Source organism: Amblyraja radiata, chromosome 10, assembly GCF_010909765.2.
Source record: "Amblyraja radiata isolate CabotCenter1 chromosome 10, sAmbRad1.1.pri, whole genome shotgun sequence".
NCBI classification, from domain to species: Eukaryota; Metazoa; Chordata; class Chondrichthyes; order Rajiformes; family Rajidae; genus Amblyraja; species Amblyraja radiata.
In genome coordinates, this window is record NC_045965.1 from 22,982,303 (window position 1) to 23,002,021 (window position 19,719).

General features: G+C 41.6%; 1 protein-coding gene across 6 annotated transcripts in view; it reads right to left on the reverse strand.

The window, feature by feature from the left end:
* Window positions 1-19,719, reverse strand: part of cep350 (centrosomal protein 350) — a 120,227-nt gene that overhangs the window by 41,565 nt on the left and 58,943 nt on the right. For 3 of the 6 annotated variants that reach the window (XM_033028351.1, XM_033028349.1, XM_033028345.1), the window contains exons 16-26: window positions 17,873-18,099; window positions 17,084-17,247; window positions 14,785-14,895; window positions 13,896-14,027; window positions 13,091-13,257; window positions 12,314-12,439; window positions 9,193-9,362; window positions 7,511-7,707; window positions 6,360-6,547; window positions 5,401-5,488; window positions 1,222-1,368 (exon numbers count right to left, since the gene is read on the reverse strand). In XM_033028351.1, the coding sequence (XP_032884242.1) occupies window positions 1,222-1,368; window positions 5,401-5,488; window positions 6,360-6,547; window positions 7,511-7,707; window positions 9,193-9,362; window positions 12,314-12,439; window positions 13,091-13,257; window positions 13,896-14,027; window positions 14,785-14,895; window positions 17,084-17,247; window positions 17,873-18,099 (1,717 nt within the window). The remainder of the gene's footprint in view (window positions 1-1,221; window positions 1,369-5,400; window positions 5,489-6,359; window positions 6,548-7,510; window positions 7,708-9,192; window positions 9,363-12,313; window positions 12,440-13,090; window positions 13,258-13,895; window positions 14,028-14,784; window positions 14,896-17,083; window positions 17,248-17,872; window positions 18,100-19,719) is intronic. The other 3 variants (XM_033028348.1, XM_033028347.1, XM_033028346.1) reach the window with 3 other exon arrangements.

Consider the following 19,719-nt stretch of genomic DNA (forward strand, 5'->3'; position numbering starts at 1 on the left):
TGCAGATGCTGGAAAATCGAAGGTACACAAAAATGCTGGAGAAACTCAGCAGGTGCAGTAGCATCTATGGAGCGAAGGAGATAGGCAACGTTTCGAGCCGAAACCCTTCATCAGTCTGAAGAAGGGTTTCGGCCCGAAACGTTGCCTATCTCCTTCGCTCCATCGATGCTGCTGCACCCGCTGAGTTTCTCCAGCATTTTTGTGTACATTAATAATCTTATATGTTTCAATAAGATTCCGTCTCATCCTTCTAAATTCCAGTGCATACAAGCCCAGTCGCTCCATTGTATCAACATATGACATTCCCGCCATCCCGGAAATTAACCTAATGAACCTACGCTGTACTCCCTCAATAGCAAGAATGTCCTTCCTCAAATTGGGAGACCAAAACTACACACAATATTCCAGATGTGGTCTCACTAGGGCTCTGTACAACTGCAGAAGGACCTCTTTGCTCCTATACTCAACTCCTCTTGATATGAAGGCCAACATGCCATTAGCTTTCTTCATTGCTTGCTGTACCTGCATGATACTTTCAGTGACTGATGAACAGGGACCCCAGATCTCGTTGTACTTCCCCTTTTCCTAACTTGACACCATTCAGATAATAATCTGCCTTCCTGTTCTTGCCACCAAAGTGTATAACCTCACATTTATCTACATTATACAGCATCTGCCATGCATCTGCCCACTCACCCAACCTGTCCAAGTCACCCTGCATCCTCATAGCATCCTCCTCATAGTGCACATTGCCACCCAGCTTTATGTCGTCTGCAAATTTGCTTATGTTACTTTTAATCCCTTCATCTAAATCATTGATGTATATTGTAAATAGCTGTGATCCCGGCACTAAGCCTTGCGGTACCCCTCTAGTCACTGCCTGCCATTCTGAAAGGGACCCGTTAATCCCAACTCTTTGTTTCCTGTCTGCCAACCAATTTTCTATCCATGTCTGTATCTTACCCCCAATGCCATGTGCCACTAATCTCCTATGTGGGACCTTATCAAAGGCTTTCTGAAATCTTTTATAATTCCAATGATATTAAACTTTTCATAAATCTCTTACTTCTGGGAGGATATCTTTTTCAGTAGATGGCAAGCTTGCATTGTTTTAAGATTTATTCTTTCCAATACCCTTGGCAATGGAGTTCTTTGTTCACCAAGTAAACTTGTATTGAATACAATTAATAATTTTACACAAATACAAAGCAGGAAACTGACCAGCTTGCTCTCGCCAGCTGATTTAAGCTTCTCCTGTATCTTGATGGTGGTGTGGCGCAAACGCTGAATCTCCTCCTGCTGTTTTAGGATCAGTTGCCTTTCCTTGCGAGCTGCCCTGGTGGCTTCTTGCAGACGCTTGATTTCAGCCTGTAGCAAAATGGACCACCTTTTAGCACATCGGAGAAAGAACAACAGGAGCAAGGGGGAGAAAGGATGTTGGATATAAACAATGGTATGCTGTGGTTTGATCAGAAATCATGGCTACTATAATATCAAACTACATAAATCTATAGCCCATTGAATGACAAACTATGCAGTTGAACATATCACTTTACAAAAGATCAGTGCATAATTGTGCATCTTTTAAAACTTTGTATGCTTGTTCAGGGCACACTTTGCCATTTACTATTAAATAAAGTGTTTCTAGTCCCAATTCAAAAAGACACCTCAGAAAAAAAGATCACTGACCAAATCTATTTTTGTTTGTACACACACAGATGTTGCCAAATTTCAAAAATAATTGCTAGTTTTCCCCTCCTGATCTCAAATGAGTTAACCCATCCCATTTGTATTGTCAAAGTCTTAAATGTTCTGAGCAACCTTGTGCTTCAGGAAGGAATGGAAGAAGAGAAACTAGAACAACTTTCCACTCCCAAGAGTTGCCTGACAGCTCCGTCTGCAGAGTTGTCTTGTGATATAATATAGAGCAAGTCTGAAATCTGGCCCGTACTTTGACGGGCAAATAATATAGCATTTACAAACGGTATAGGGTTATCAGTGAAAGCCACAACCTATACCGAGTATAAAGTAGCACCGCTTTCGGGATTGAGAAGACCACAGACCATGGGCAAGGGGCCAATATGAGAAAAAGGAAACATGTATAAATACCAAATATAACAGTTTGGTTAATAATAATAATAATAATAATAAATTTTATTTAATGGGCGCCTTTCATACATCTCAAGGACACCTTACATAGTAATCGAAATAAAACATATAATCGGAATAAAACAAGTAATTAAAGACATCACAGTGACACAAATTAAAAACAGAATTCAATCCAAAAACAGAAAATCAAAAACACAGTGTGAAAAGAGAGCAGCGGCAGCCAAAGCGCGCCAGCGTCCACTCTCTCTTCACGGCAGCCATCTTGGACACAGACCTACAGGACTACAATTAGACAAAAAAATCATCCCCCCACAGTGGATAGCACTGTGGAGGAAGGCACAATGTCCAATTCCCACCCCATGTTCACCCCAAAGTCAGGCCTAATGACAAGGGCGGAATTGCAAAAGATTTCAATAAGACATTCGACAGGGTTCCGCATGGTAGGCTGCTCTGGAAGCTTAGATAGCATGGGATCCAAGGAGAGATAGCTGAATGGATAGCAAATTGGCTTCATGGAAGGAAGCAGCGAGTGATGGTGGAAGGTTGCTTCTTGGACTGGAGGCCTGTGACTAGTGGTGTGCCTCAGGGTTTGGCGCTGGGCCCATTACGGTTTGTCATCTATATCAATGATTTGTATGAGAACATACAGGGCAAGATTAGCAAGTTTGCTGATGGTACAAAAGTGAGTGGTTTTGCAGATAGTGAAGATGGTTGTGAAAGATTGCAGCAGGATCTGGATCGATTGTCCAGGTGGGCGGAGGAATGGTTGATGGAATTTAATACAGAGAAGTGTGAGGTGCTGCATTTTGGGATGTCGAACAAGGGCAGGACCTACACAGTAAATGGTAGGCCTCTGGGTAGTGTTGTAGAGCAGAGGAATCTAGGAGTTCATGGTTCCTTGAAGGTCGAGTCGCAGGTAGATAAGGTGGTCAAAAAGGCTTTTGGCATTTTGGCCTTCATCAGTCAGAGTATTGAGTATAGAAGTTGGGAGGTCATGTTGCAGTTGTATAAGACGTTGGTGAGAGCATTTAGAATATTGTGTTCAGTTCTGGGCACCATGTTATAGGAAAGATATTGTCAAGCTTGAAAGGTTTCAGAAACGATTTACGAGGATGTTGCCAGGACTAGAGGATGTGAGCTATAGCGAGAGGTTGAGTAGGATGGGTCTCTATTCCATGGATAGCAGGAGGATGAGGGGGATCTTGTAGAGGTATACAAAATCATGAGAGGAATAGATCAGGTAGATTCACAGAGTCTCTTGCCCAGAGTAGGGGAAACGAGGACTAGAGGACATAGGTTCAAGATGAAGGCAAAAAGCTTTAATAGGAATCCGAGGGTTAACGTTTTCATACAAAGGGTGGTGGGTGTATGGAACAAGCTGCCAGAGGAGGCAGTTGAGGCTGGGACTATCCCATTGTTTCAGAGACAGTTAGACAGGTACATCGATCGGACAGGTTTGGAAGGATAGGGACCAAGCACAAGCAAGTGTGACTAGTGCAGCTGGGACATTGTTGGCCGGTGTGGGCATGTTGGGCCGAAGGGCCTGTTTTCACACTGTATCACTATGACCCTATAGAACGAGATTGATGCATGTACAAATATTAGTTACAAGTACAATGATACAAAATTATCAATGTACTGTTTTACTCTCAAAATGTCGCAGGAAAATGTTTAGTGAATGCTGGTCAAACTCATGGTGCAAAGTGTTGTGTCACATTACAAGATGCAAGACACAGTGCCTAAAGGAAAAGCAAATATAGGTTGTCCTGTTGAAACAAAGTTGAATTCCTAAGAAGCATGGTGTAAAAAAGTGTTATAAGGCAATTGTGTTAATAGTGAAGGGGGTTTTGGGGCTACAGAGTTTTAGACCCTTTAACAAAGTTATTTTTCCTGCAGGATTTTCAAAAATATCAGTGCTTTAATAGCTTTGTCTTTTTGTTACGGCAATTGAAAAATGTATGCCTATAATGTATTTTTGTTTCTGCAGCTGTGTTCTTGAGTGAATTTCTGCATGGAAAGTTTTTTTCCCCCTGGACTACCCCCTACCCCATCCCCCCACTCAGGGCAGCCTTTTCTCTCCTCCGTGTCAATTTCCAAAGTAACTTTTAAGTAGTTGTCTAGTTAACAACCAAAATCACATTATAGCCAATTTGGCCTGCAAAACAATAGATAATAGGTGCAGGAGAAGGCCATTAGGCCCTTCGAGCCAGCACTGCCATTCAATATGATCATGGCTGATCATCCCCAATCAGTACCCTGTTCCTGCCTTCTCCCCATATCCCCTGACTCCGCTATTTTTAAGAGCCCTATCTAGCTCCCTCTTGAAAGCATCCAGAGAACCTGCCTCCACTGCCCTCTGAGGCAGAGAATTCCACAGACTCACCACTCTCTGTGAGAAAAAGTGTTTCCCCGTCTCCGTTCTAAATGGCTTACTCCTTATTCTTAAACTGTGGCCCCAGGTTCTGGACTCCCCCAACATCGGGAACATATTTCCTGCCTCTAGGGTGTCCAAACCCTTAACAATCTTATATGTTTCAATGAGATACCCTCTCATCCTTCTAAACTCCAGAGTGTACAAGCCCAGCTGCTCCATTCTCTCAGCATATGACAGTCCTGCCATCCCGGGAATTAACCTTGTAAACCTACGCTGCACTCCCTCAATAGCAAGAATGTCCTTCCTCAAATTAGGGGACCAAAACTGGACATAATACTCCAGGTGTGGTCTCACTAGGGCTCTGTACAACTGCAGAAGGACCTCTTTGCTCCTATATTTGATTCCTCTTGTTTTAAGGCCAACATGCCATTCGCTTTCTTCACTGCCTGCTGTACCTGCATGCATAACAGAAATACTAATTCATCAATTGCTATATATCAAATTAGCATTATGGAAACACACATTATCAAGCTACCTATACTTGTGGGTAATCTCAATTCGGAGGAGAAATTTATTCTTACACGGCAAAGTCAAGACACCAGATCTGTTTTCACTCAAGTTTAAAAGTGAGGAGCCTGAGCTGACTTGCTGTGGGCTAAGCACCAAGCTCTTCCTGATGGCAGTCACCTTCAATCTAGTATCACTGACTTTGCGGTTTACTGGGAAAACCCAAACAAGTCACTTATTCTATTCTGTTACGACTGCCACTGCAGTAAACAGTAGTAAATATTCCAGGAAAAAATAGATATTTTCCAACTTCAACATACAGAGGCCAGCAGCCATCTAAGAAACTTGGGAATAATTGGTGATGGGTGCCCAAATACGGGGAGGAGTATTTGGTTTCCAGTGCATATTACCTGCTCCTGCTGCAGCCTGAGTAGTAGTCCACGCTGTCGCTTACGGATTGGCGGCATTTTATCATCTTCCCCTTTGTCTCTCAGACGCCTGTTGAAATATGGCATGATAAAGTCCCACTGTAATGCTAAATTCTCCAACAATGCACGAATCAGACTATGCATTACACATCTTTTCTAAAGAAGTAGCAATCTGATGTTCAGAAGTAATTGATGCAGTTTTCTATTGCTGAATTAGCAATCAAAAACAAATGACCAGGGCTGAGGAAACCAAACCTTGAGCATATAATATTTTGTAAGATTTCCAGTCTTAATACTTTGAGAGATTGCTCATAATTAGATGACTGAAAACGTAATGGAAAAAACAAAGATTAAGAGGTTTATTTGAGCATGCACCTTAAAAAGAACAAATAACCTGAATTACTAAATAAATTGGAACGTTAACTGCATGTGAGTTGATCTACACATTGAGCCCAAGAGAAGTTTAGAGATTAGCTAAAATTAAGATAGTTCACTACTCCACAACCTAGACTTGCTGTCACTTCTCACTTTCAGCTTCTGCACATACACCTTGCCAAGTCTCACACTCAATCAGGATGAAATGATCTAACAATACCACAAAAAAACTATCACTGCTCTTTTGCCAGCACACAGCAAGTGGTCCTGCGATTTGAAATGGCACGTTAAATTGTGTAAATCTGGAAAAAGACACATAATTGGGCTAAACAGAAGATTCTGCATTCACGATTCTATCTTTCCGTACGTTAGGTGTTTGCAACTCGGGGAGAATCTGAGGGCTTACATCCTTCTACATATAGAATAAAAGGGTCACAGAAATTGAGGACAGCTTGGATCCTCCACAAAATATTAAGGAACGTGTTCACTGTAGCTTCCATTCATGCATAGGGTGAAAGGGTTGAAGTTCATGAAAGGGTTGAAGTCAATCTTAGTCAGCTACTCACTTCTTCTGATGTTCCAGCCAAGCAAGTTCTGCTTTTGTCTTTTCCTTCAAGGCTCGTTCTCGCAACTTGAGGAGTGACACTTGGTGTTGGGCACGCATCTCTTCCTCTTTCATGTATTGTCTCACCATCTCCATAGTGAATTTGGAGAAACTGTCCTGGCCCCCAGAGAAGGGCATACTTAAATCATGCTGTACAGGGAAGAGAGAAAAAAATATTGTACAAGCTTAATAGAGCTATTTTGGCTGCAGCAAGATAGCACTAACTCGAAATATGAATGCAGGCAACCGAACAATCAACACAGCTACAATTATTATTTGACATGCTAGACATGAAAGATTTCTGAACGTCTTACTACTATTCAGGTTTAGCAAGCAAGACACAATAATATCCTTCTGTGAAATGCAAAGGATGAAAATATGCATCACACATTTGAATCAGAAACTCTACTAACTTTGTCAGACTCTTTAAAAAAAAAAAACACAATTTGGTGAGAAAGTTGTTTATTCCTCAGTGGTCAGAAAGAAGGGAAATTGCAATGACAGATCTGATATAAAATAAAATGCTTCCACCCTTGTTTTGAAGAAAGGTCACCAGTTTGAAATGTTTTATCTGCACCCTTTCCAAACTCCACATTCTTCCAGTAATGAGGCGAGCAGAACTGCACACAATACTACAAATGCGGCCTTTCCTCGCAGCAAGCTCCACACAATCGAGTGGAAAAATAAGTTTGAAAATCTGGAAGCCACATGTATACCCTACCATATTTCAATAACTAGGTTTTTCAAACTATCTGTACCACATCCTTTAGATGGAATCATCAGGTATGTAGGAATGGGAAGTGGCCTTTCAAGCAATTTCTATTTTATCTCCATCTTTGCTTCCATGTCCATTAATTCCATTACTTACCAAAAACCCAAGATTTCCAATTATCAACAGACCCTCATCACTCCTTCTCCCATCACTTTGCATCAGCATTTTAGAGTTTGAAGTATTCATTTCCTTTGGTGTTGTGTTTTCTCATGTTATTCCTTAACATCTTAGTTCTAATTTCAGTTCCTCCACAAGAGAAAACATTTACTATCTTAGATATTCTGCATTCAAGGGAAAGTAACTCCCGCCTTTGCAGTGCATCCTCCATTACATAAACCTACTTTGACAGCTGTCAATGCCGACTGGTCTCTGGCGGTTTCTTCATCTGAATCATCCTGCCGACTGCGTTTGCGCTCCATGTTAAAGCGACGGTGGCTTTCGGATGGCAGTAGTGAGCGGAAAGATTTCTCTTCAATTTCATCTTCAGTCATTGATTCATCAAACTTCAAAGAGTACTCAGTGGCAATGGAGGCAGAATCTGGAGATAGAGAATATGGCTTACAATTGGGCAAAAAAAGAACAGAATAGATAGAATGCAGTTTTGGATTTCGAATTCATAAGCTTCCAAAATGAAAGGATTTGTTGTTGAGAGTCGAGTTGTACTTCTGATTTTAAAAACTCTAAAATCAGTATTTAAAAATTATTAAAAAATCAAGTTGTCCCAAAAGAGGGTTGAAAACTCTTCTCACATTATTTTGCAGAGCAAGGGTCAGGAAACTTGAAATACAGTCAGTAAATTAGATAAAATGAAGGGGGAGGTGCAGTTAGTGAAATGTTGAAAGATGATGAGACAACTACAATCTTCGTGGAATGCAAAGTTCAAAACTGCACCCTCAACACTTGATTAACAGTCTAGAATGCATCAGATTAAGATCAGAGCAGACATGTATTATATTACATGCAACTTTTGCTCATTGTATAAATGTGCTTGCCATTTCAGAAATAAAAATAGTCAATCATATCAAAATACTAAATATAAATGATCAAGTCAAAATGCAACTGCATAACTGATAACACCATCGCTAATTAGTATTTTTTTCACCAGGTTTTTATTTTTAAACATGATGATATGAACAAGGCACCTATTTATTGTTGTGCTCCGATATAGCTATTGTGCACCTTTTTAAATAAAAATCACGCCATAGTACTACTGAGTAGGAAATACCAGGATGTTGACAGCATAGTTACTCGGATGTTCAGGATGTTACTCGGACTTGAGGGTGTGTACTTATTGAGCAAGGTTGGGCAGGCTAGAACTTGTATTCCTTGTAGTGCTGGATAATAAGGGCTAATTTTATAGAGGTATATATAATCACGAGGGGCATAGGGTAAATGCAGTCTTTTTCCTAGGGAAGGGGAATCAAGAACTAGAGGGCATACGTTTATGGTGAGAGAGATGTAATAGAAACCCAAGGGACAACTGTTTCCACACAGAGGGTGGTGGGTATATGGAGCAAGCTGCCAGAAGTAGTAATTGAAGCAGGTCAAATAACACGTACGTTATTTGAACAAGTACACAGATAGAAAATATTTGAATGAATGTGAACCAAACGGAAGCAAATGGGACTAGCGTAGGTGGAGCATCTCGATCAGCATGAACAGGTTAGGCAGAAAGGATATTAACACAGACACCTAGACATTCCAATCTCCTGTGGCCTTTGGTGCTCATTTAGAATGGAATCTGAAAGACTGACAATAATGTGTATCCACTCTTTACCATGCTTTCTTAACCCAGCACAAATCAAAGATGTTAAGCAATCTTAAGCAAGCAGTCTGATTTAAGAGCATATTTGTTGACAGCTTGTTCACAGAATCCAAAATAACAGCACCTGTGTAGGTGATTATTATTTAACACATTTTGGAGCTTAAAAGGCATAAACATACCAATAACAGACTTTATTCAGACCATTTAACTAAAGTATTATTTTGACACGGCAATATTTTATTGTGTTTGCAAACTCACCTTTATCGTCGGGGAATGAACGCACACTGCCACTTTGTATTGAGTCATCAGCTGCTGTGTGCACCTCCTCTTCAATTGAACTACCTCCTTTCTCACCATGGGAAGTCCTGCTCTCTGCTCCCTTCTCAGAAGGAAACGAAGGACTATCTTGCCGACTGCTGCCACCGCTACTGGTAAACATAGATAACATAAATATTTAGAGTAAAGAAACAAAATTTAGCCCATCAATACCTTCTATGTCTAGGCCACAAACTAGCCACCTACTACTCATCTGCACCCAACTTTCAACAAATGTTAATGTGCAAAAAACAAAGTGCTGGAGGAACTCAAATAGTTAAATTTTCCTCACTGATGCAGCCTGCCCCAGAGTTGCTCCAGCACTTTTTTGCTCAAGATTCTAGCATCTGCAGCCTTGTGTCTCCAAATAATTTCATGCACTTCTTCCTCCCGATAAAACCCATTTAAGTTATCTTGTTCAGTTAATTCACTTGGTTGAAAATTCCTTTAACCACACACTTAAAGTAAATAAGCTTCTCTTGAATTCTCTATTAGATTTATAAGCGATTTATAGGAGACTATTTATTAATGACCAAATTTGGATAGTTTTCTCTCGACCTTTGAAGGTTCACCACACTCATTCTGACTTAAGCTCTGGAATTCATGAGAGGCGTAGACAGACATTCAGAACCTTTTACGGTCTGGCTTTTAAGTTCAAGGGGGTAAAGTTTAAAGGAGATTTGTGAGGGGTCTTTTGTGCGTTTTTTTAAACACGTGAATGGTAATGGTAGCGGAAACCAGGTACAATAGTAGAATTAAAAAGGCGTTGAGAAAGGCACTGTGATATGCAGGGAATGGAGGGATATAGATCATGTGCATGCAGAACAGATAAATTAAACTTGGCATCATGTTCAGCACAGACATTATGGGCTGATGGACCTGTTCCTGTGCTGTTCTGTTTTGAATCATTTGGCCAATATTCTGCCCTCATGTATTTGTGGAAACAGTTTTCCCTATCTAATTTTCAAGACCTTGGCCCTGATCTATAACCTATTCTTCTTTTGTCATGCCCAGGGTTTGAAATCCAGGTTGAATGCCTCCTTTTGGCTATCAACTCTCATTCTAGCATTCTTCCATTAAACCACAAACTACACCTCTTCATGTCCCTACATTTTCTATAATAGACAAGAACTGTTCAGTGTAATCTTGGTGGTCAAATAAATGGTTTCATGTAAAGTAATCATCACATTTTCCAAATCTCTCCTTCTAAAATGGAAACCATGCAGTGTTTCATGGTATTACAAGCCTTATAACTTTCGTGATTGTTGTATTTGTATTCTAGTGTTCCTCTGCCCTATTTAGACACATTTTGCAAATAATACACTGCTCCTAGCAGATTTTGACATCTCAAATGCAGCAGTACATTTTATCAGACATTACCCTGTAAAGGATAGGACGAAGTAAAATATCTCCAGTGACTTATTCGCAAATCAACCTCAGAACAATTTTAAACCAACTGATTCGATTCCTTTGCTATTAAAAAAAATCATTTAGCGAACGCTTCAAATGATAGGTAAAGGCAGCATGTTATGATCTTGACATAGAAAAAAAGTGTCTAAACAGACAATAGAGGAAATATTCGAATGGGTGATAAGCTGGGATTTGAGGAAAGGGATGAGATGGAAATGCACAAGGGAGCAAGGGAATTCCAGCATTTAGGTTTCAAATAGCCTACCATGCAATGTTGGGGGGAAATTTCAGAGGGTAACTAACAGACCCTTTGTTGAGGAACTTAAGCAAGTATGGATTTGAAAGACAAGGCAAGAGTAAGAGAAAAGGTTTACGTATTTTTTGGAAAGGATGCAAATAGACCAAGGTCAAAAGATGTGTGCACTGCATATATTTGAACATTTTAAGGCACATTTAAACAATTTAAGATTCATGGAGAATTGGTAGACTGGATTAAAATTGGCTTAGTCATAGAAGCCAAAAGGTAGTGATGGAGTGGTATTATTCTGATTGGAGGACTATAACCGATGTGCTCTGCAATGCACAATGCTGGGACTGCTTATTGTGAGATACATAATACAAATTAATTGGATGAGAATGTAAATGGGCTGATTATTAAGTTCACAGATGACAGAAAAATGGACAGAGTTGCGAATAGTGAGGAAGATTGTCAAAGGATTCAGTGGGATATAGACCAATTGTAAACATGAACCGAGAAATGGCAGATGGGAGTTTCATCCTGACAAGTGTGAGGTGTTGCACTCGAAGTAAATAAATAAAATGAAGAAATGTCAGCATGTGTCACGAGTGCAGAGTTGGAGTATGTAATGAACACATGCAAACCAGCCTCCCCTTATCAACCTCATCCGCATTTTGCATTGCCACAGAAAAGCAGCTAACATAATCAAGGACCACTTACAGCCAGGCCATTCTCTCTTTTCCATTGTGGCAGAAGATACAAATGTTTTAAAGCAAGTATCACCAGATACAAGAACAATTTCTCCCCCCACTGTTTTGAGTTTTGAACAGACCTCTTATGCAAGGGATGAATTTCCAGATCTTCTAATCTATCCCATTGTGGTCCTTACACTATTTTTTGTGTGTCTGTGTGTGTGTGTGTGTGTGTCTGTGTCTGTGTCTGTGTGTGTGCGTGCGTGCGTGTGTGTGTGTGTCTGTGTGTGTGTGTGTGTGTGTGTGTGTCTGTGTCTGTGTCTGTGTGTGTGTGTGTGTGTGTGTCTGTGTGTGTGTGTGTGTCTGTGTCTGTGTGTGTGTGTGTGTGTGTGGTCGGTCGATCCAGCTCACGGTTTCACGTCGCCCAAGTGGGACAGCCCCTTTAGGATGGCAGCTGGGATAGTATAAATGGTCAGACTAATGGTAGGAATTAAAAATAAACCAGCTAAGTTGCTTTTATCTGAACATCATATTGTGACATTGTCTGCTGGAGGAGTTTGGACAGCGTGAAATTTGCCACCATACCGGCACTCAATAGTTGCCTTTAACAGAAAAAGAAAATTGGCATGGACTCCAGGTGCACAGAATTCCATCAGGGGAGGCAGTGGATAAAGGCTGGGATTCATGTATTTTATATGGAAAAGGCAGCAAACCAAAAACAAACCTTTTATCATGCTGTTTGTATCTGGATGAATCAGACAGGCTATCTAATGAAGCTGAATAGTGAATTTTAGAATCATGCGATTTCTCCATAGGGCCAACAGATGATGGGCGAGTATCACTCCTTCTGCTAAGAAATAAGAGAGGGAAAATCACACAGGTTAGTTCATTCATCCCCACTGATTTTTTTTTCATATTGTGAAAATATTTCTAACCTTTTTTCTACCGAGAGTACCAACAGGAACATGCATGCCTTGAACTCTCAACACCACCTTTTTAAAAGCATCCCACTTTCCGGATGTCAGAAACAACCAATCAACTTTAGCAGTATGTTCCTGTCTAATGCCAAAGTCGGCGTTGCCCAAATACAGAATTTTAATTTATGGGCCGCCCTGGGGTTCCTTTCCACCTTAGCCTCTTAAGGTTAAAAACCTCAAGTTATGGTATTTGGCCACAGATCAGAGGATCTACAGTGTTCCTTAGTTGACTTTACCTATCACTCCTGTTTCTTGCACAAGTGGGAACATACAGAGTCACCACTCAACTTGCACCCCCCCCCCCCCCCCATCACCAGACAACTAAACAATTTCATTTTAATTAAACTGCCACGGAAATATAATTAATTATGGGATGTACACATTCTAACTTCAGCTCTGGAATTCACCTCTTGTGTCCATGTTTGGAACAGGAGTCTAATCAGATCTGGAGCAACATTTTCACATAATTCAAATAAGCTATTAGTGAGTAAATGCCACATGACAGAATTGTTCAGGTATCTTACCCTTCCGATTCAGTCTTGGCTTGCATTTGCTTCATAAATTCTGAATGTTGTTGCCTTTGTTGGTCCAACAGCATTGGCACAGGTGCGGTGACGGCTCCATGTGATAGGTTGGTAGTCACAGCAGTTGGGGATCCTGTTGCAATCTGCACATATGCCAGCTCAGTCATCTAAATAAAAACAACCTTCCTCAGTATGATAAAGATTAGAATACAAATTTTTGCTCAATTGCAGCCTTATCACATCATACAGCAGAGAAGGTAATTGTGCAGGATCTTTTAAAAGGTTAATGCAATAATCCCACTACTGCACTTTTTCCCCCATAGCCCTTCCAAATATTTTCTTTTTCATTGACCTTATTTGGTTTTGATAAGTACTATTACCCTCTCTGAAAGCATATGTTGAATCATAATGTTCAGCTGAAAACATTTTTCACCTCACTTCTGAAATTGTGATTACAGCAGTATTGAATTAAGTGTCCCAGCACTGTGACAATAAACGCTTCAGATGCATTTTAAGACCCTTTGCTTTATGATAGAGTCCATTCAGACTCATGTCTATTCTACCAACCAATAACACGACTGATCTGCACTTGCCTGAACAAACCTAATCCCTTGATTCAATTAACATCTAACAAAAATATCAATCTGTCTTGTCGGCATGATCAAACTGGGCCGAAGGACCTGTTCATGGTGTATAGCCAAACCTATGACTCTATAACAGGTGACACTTCAAAATACAGGAGTGTATTCTCTTTTCAGTTCCAACAGGAAAAATTAGGGTAAAACAAGCATAAAGTTCTGTGTACCTCTTTGATCTGGCGTGCTGTGTCCACAGTCAGCTTAGCAGCTTCCACTTGTTGAACCATCATTCTATTTGTAGACTCTTGCAGCATCTCTTGGCGTGTCTGTGCAAACTGCAGCAAGCTCTCTGCATGTGCCTGGGCATACAATAAACAAAATAAAATACTTCACATCCACATGTCACCATCTCTCCAGTAATAGGCAATTGATATCCCGGGTGGTGTAGCAGAAAACAGATGCAATAAATCTTGGCATTTTAAAACATATTGTGAATTGACTTCAAATCCAATACATTTTGCTCTGACCATGCTTTGATCAAGCACCATAACTATTGACCACAATCAGTCTGACGGATCCTGACCTGAAACGTCACCTACCCATATTCTCCAGAGGCTGCTTGACCCTCTGAGTTACTTCAGGACTTTGACGTTTTTTGATAAACCAGCAATTCCTTATTTCTCGAACAATTATTTTACAATCAAAATGCAAACACAGTCTTTATTCATCTAATGTACGCATATTCACAACAACCTAACATTATGATTTTAGAGATCACGAGTTTAAACATCATTATAGACATAATCATAAAATTAGAGCCAGGCCATTTGAAAATTCTAGGTAGAGCCTGGATCACTAGAAGAGTTGGCCGTCTACTGTGGAAAGAATGGGGAAATGTAGCTCCCAGCAATAAGCAGCAGTGCACTTTTGCTGCTGCAAAAACAGTTTATTCAGTTTGGCAACTTTTAATACAGAGGCACAGAAATTTTGAACACCTTTCACGATGGATGTGGATATATGTAGGAGCTAGATTTTAGACATTCATAAACATTCAAATTATGACAGTGCAGTTCTGAATTATTTAAATTTCTAGATAGATGCAAAATGCTCATGTACCTGTGCTGTTTTCTGTCTGGTCTCCTCTAGTTGTTTCTGACTTGCCACCGTTTCCTGTTCAGTCTTTAGCTTCAGCAGGGCGAAGTCATGCTCATGCCTCTGTTGCTGAGCCTGAACACGAGAAGACAATTAACCAACACCAGGTCTCGTCACATTGTGCCAATGAGGCCTTTTTCCAAAGATTTTATCATTTGCATTTAAATCTCAATCTATTTTTTTTTTTTAATTAATTCATATTGACTGAATACTTGGAAAGACTGCAGGTTTTTTGAATCTTGGGGAAATTAAAGTTCCCAATCATTCAAGTTTGAATGGGTTTTAAGATCATAACTTTTTTCCTGGTACAGGTGCACAACCTTTTATCCGAAGATCCAAATAACGAAAACCTCCGAATAGCGGCCATTTTTGGGGTCCTTGAAGAAAGGTCCTTGAAAACGTTCACCGAGGGCGGCCCGCAGAGGTGACAGCGGAACCTCCGGTCGGTCCTCGAAGAAAGGGGAACTAAATCCCCATTCATAAAAGAGAAGGTGAGGGTATATTGCGCGGGAAGGTTAATAATTGACAATATGCTGCGGCCTGCCCGCTGAGTTAAAAAGTTCCCACGGTAGACTCACGATACACAGTGTATTGTGAGTCTTGCGTGGGAACTTTTTAACTCAGCGGGCAGGCCGCAGCATATTGTCAATTATTAACCTTCCCGCGCAATATACCCTCACCTTCTCTTTTATGAATGGGGATTTAGTTCCCGTTTCTTCGAGGACCGACCGGAGGTTCCGCTGTCACCTCTGCGGGCCGCCCTCGGTGAACGTTTTCAAGCGCAAGCACGGAGATCCCAGAGACCCACAGCCAACAGCAGCCCAGCCCAGCCCAGCCCCGCTCCAACTACGGAGGAAAACTGCAAACTGGCCGGAGACGTCAGGACCACCAGAAGCCGTTCCCCGAGCTGCGCCCCCTCATCGGGACACCGACCCCCAGGCCCACTGCAAGCACGGAGATCCCACAGACCCACAACCAGCAGCAGTCCAGCCCCGTTCCAACCAAAGATCTTTGGTTCCTACTACAGAGGAACCTGGGTTGCGGATGACGGGGCGCAGCTCGGGGCGTCGTAGGGGTCCATCGGGAAGCGGGTTCCTGTTGGTCCTGACGTCTCCGGCCACCTGCCATCCTCCGGGAACTGTACCGCCCTTGCAGGAGAGTGGGGTTGTTTGCAGTTGCAGAGGGAGGGGGCAAGGGCGCTACAGTTCCCAGTCTCAGCTCCAGTCCAGCGGGGTGGCCGGAGACGTCAGGACCAACGGGACACCGACCCCCAGGCCCACTGCAAGCACGGAGATCCCAGAGACCCACAGCCAGCAGCAACTCCAGCCCCGCTCCAACTCCAGAGGAACACGTAGGGGCAGAAGCTGATGGTGTGCAAGGTACGTCTTGTTCTTGGGGTGGCGGATGAGGGGGCGCAGCTCGGGCTGTGGGCAAACTGCCACTTGTCGCCGTAGCGGCCCATCGGGGAGCGGATTCCTCTGGAGGGGGAGGGGGGTATTGTGCTGTTTGATCGCCCCCTGCTATCCCAGGGACAGGGAGACACAGCGGCGTTTTAGACTGGTGGGCAATCACTTCCAAAGTTCTGCCCACACAGTCAGTACACCTCTCCTACACTGCATTTCATACAAACATTTATTCTGCAAGAAAAAACTACATAGAAGACACAAACTCGCGACCGAGTAACTGCCAGGATCGAGGCGCAAACTCGCGACCTAGCTCGGGGATCCCCGAGCTAGGCCGCCTAAGGGCATGTAGCCCCGCTAGGGTGACATGAGTGCGAGAGTTGATTCAATGCTGCGGGCACATTTACAAATTCAGGAATTCATTCAACACACTGCATTACATACAGACATTTATTCTGCAAGAAAAAACGACATTGAAGACTCAAACTCGCGACTGAGTAACTGCCGGGATCAAGGCGCAAACTCGCGACCTTGCGGATATGAGCCGAGCACTCTACCACTGAGCCAGCCATTAAAATCTACGCTAAAAAATTTCCATTCCGAAGACCGACAAATTCTGAATTACGAAAAGTGTCTGGTCCCAAGGCTTTCGGATAAAAGGTTGTGCACCTGTATAGCAAAAAATGAATGCAAGAAGCATTTAAGTTATGAATATTTTTTTTCTGACTTAGCTCAAGAACTTGCAGAGAATCTTGCTTGATGAGAGCATTAAAATAATTATTGAGTTGAGAAAGTTTACAGGCATTGCCATTTAAAATATTTTGGAATACCATCTCTATAGAAACAGAAGGCACCATTACCTTCAGGATCTGAGCCAGAGACACACTCTCCTGTTGAGCGAGTGCAATTCCCCGGATCTTCTCCACCTCCGTGAGCTGACGGACAGAGTCCTCTATTGCATCCAAATAAGCAAGTTCCGCACTCATGCGATGATGGAGAGCTAATGGGGAACTGAACATGGGGGCTGCAAAAACAAAGAAAAAACAATGAGAATTCAGAATTTGTCAAATACATGGAAGAATGCTGGCTTCATAAACATTGTTAACCTATGCTAAATGAGGAATCATTATGGAAATTGGTTATCAACCGACAACAAAATGGATGAGATACAACAAAATCTAAATAAAACCTGCAAGCATGTGTTGCACCCAAACAAAACCGAAGGTTGAAATTTAAATGCACCACTACCTCCATCATGAAATTAATTAACAGTTAAGGCTTTCATGTGGCTGATTATTCATAACATATTATCTACACATGACACAAACTATGCTTCACATTATCAAAGTGACACTGTAGCTCAAGAACTGCCCCCTCATTAAAGTGCACATGTCCACTCTCAATTCACATAACTCTACTTTGGTTTCTCACAGGGTAATAACATCTCTAATTTAAAGAATACACAAGACAAACAATGTGAAGGAAAAATCAGGGAAGGAAAGCAGTCATTTCTAAAGTAAAGTCAGAATAAACTCTTTACATGTCATGGATTCAGCCCATGGAATTGCCATCACCTTTCTTCCACTGGTGTAGCTGGAAAATAGGACACTAATGCAGTAAAAGCTCACAAAAGTTCTTATCACACCAACCTGCAGCTGAGGATGAGACTGGTCTGACTCCAGCCATATTGTTGTCAGGAAAGTGCGTCCTGTAGGAAGATGAAGGTGCGTAGTCTGCAGTGACAATTTGTTTTGTCCCATCTCCTGCTGCAGTCGTTGTGTCATTCGGCAAAGGCTTCTGGGATACAGTACTGGTGGCAGATCGTAAGGACGAGGAACTTACAGCTTTCTTGGGCTTCAAGGTCTCTACCTGGACACTGCAAAGCACAGTTTTTGCAAATTACTTATTCCGACATAAGCACTAGCAACGAGGTGCAATGTGAACCAATTATAGTTGCATATTTCATGCCGTCACATAGTTACGTTGAAGCTCTGCTTTTAAATAGTACTTATTTGGAAGTCAGAGGAATAAAGGAACATGCTTCAATCAATCAGTAACTTCTCGACTCCTACTAAAAGTAAACACTGCAAAACTGTACGTTACTTTCACATAAATGGCACCCATCATTGCCCATATACCATGACTTTCAGGACTGAGAGCCTACCAAAGAGTTGGCAGATAGATGACTGACTCTCATGGAACCACTGCTTCAAATATGACACTTGGACTGTAGGATGGAGGCTGACGATTGTAGCATAATGAATTCTGAAGTGTATAGACACATCCTATCTGCTCAAGTTCAAACAAATGCCTCGCAACTCATTGGCCGGTGGTTTATTCTACAGCAAGACAATGATCCCAACTTACTACTGAAACAATAAAGGACTTTATCAAAGCTAAAAAATGGTCGATTCTTGAGTGGCCAAGCCAATCACCTGATCTGAACCCAATTGAGCATGCCTTTTATATGCTGAAAAGAAAACTGAAGGGTACTAGCCCCCCAAACAAGCATAAGTTAAAGATGGCTGCAATACAGGCCTGGCAGAGCATCACCAGAGATGACACCCAGCAACTGGTGATGTCCATGAATCGCAGACTTCAAGCAGTCATTGCATGCAAAGGATATGCAATAAAATACTAAACATGACTACTTTCATTTACATGACATTGCTGTGTCCCAAACATTATGGTGCCCTGAAATTAGGGGACTATGTATAAACACTGCTGTATTTTCTACATGGTGAAACCAAAATGTATAAAAAAGCCTTTATTAAAATCTGACAATGAGCACTTTAACCACGTGTGATGATTTTTTATTACAAATCTCAAATTGTGGAGTGCAGAGGGAAATAAATAAATGATGGGTCTTGGTCCCAAACATTATGGAGGGCACTGTAGATGTGAGATCAAAGGACAAAAGACAAAAGCAGAATAGTCGAGTAATTTTTCAGTTTGGCAAATTGTCATTAATGAAGTACAAAGTATTCAATACTGGTCCCTCAATTATTCACAATGTATATTATGTATTTGTAGTGATGTGGACATGGATCTTGATTTACTTATTCACAAGATGCAGAAAGTAAATATGCTGGTAGCGAAAGCAGTTAAGAAACATAGAAACATAGAAATTAGGTGCAGGAGTAGGCCATTCGGCCCTTCGAGCCTGCACCGCCATTCAATATGATCATGGCTGATCATCCAACTCAGTATCCCGTACCTGCCTTCTCTCCATACTCTCTGATCCCCTTAGCCACAAGGGCCACATCTAACTCCCTCTTAAATATAGCCAATGAACTGGCCTCAACTACCCTCTGTGGCAGAGAGTTCCAGAGATTCACCACTCTCTGTGTGAAAAAAGTTTTTCTCATCTCGGTTTTAAAGGATTTCCCCCTTATCTTTAAGCTGTGACCCCTTGTCCTGGACTTCCCCAACATCGGGAACAATCTTCCTGCATCTAGCCTGTCCAACCCCTTAAGAATTTTGTAAGTTTCTATAA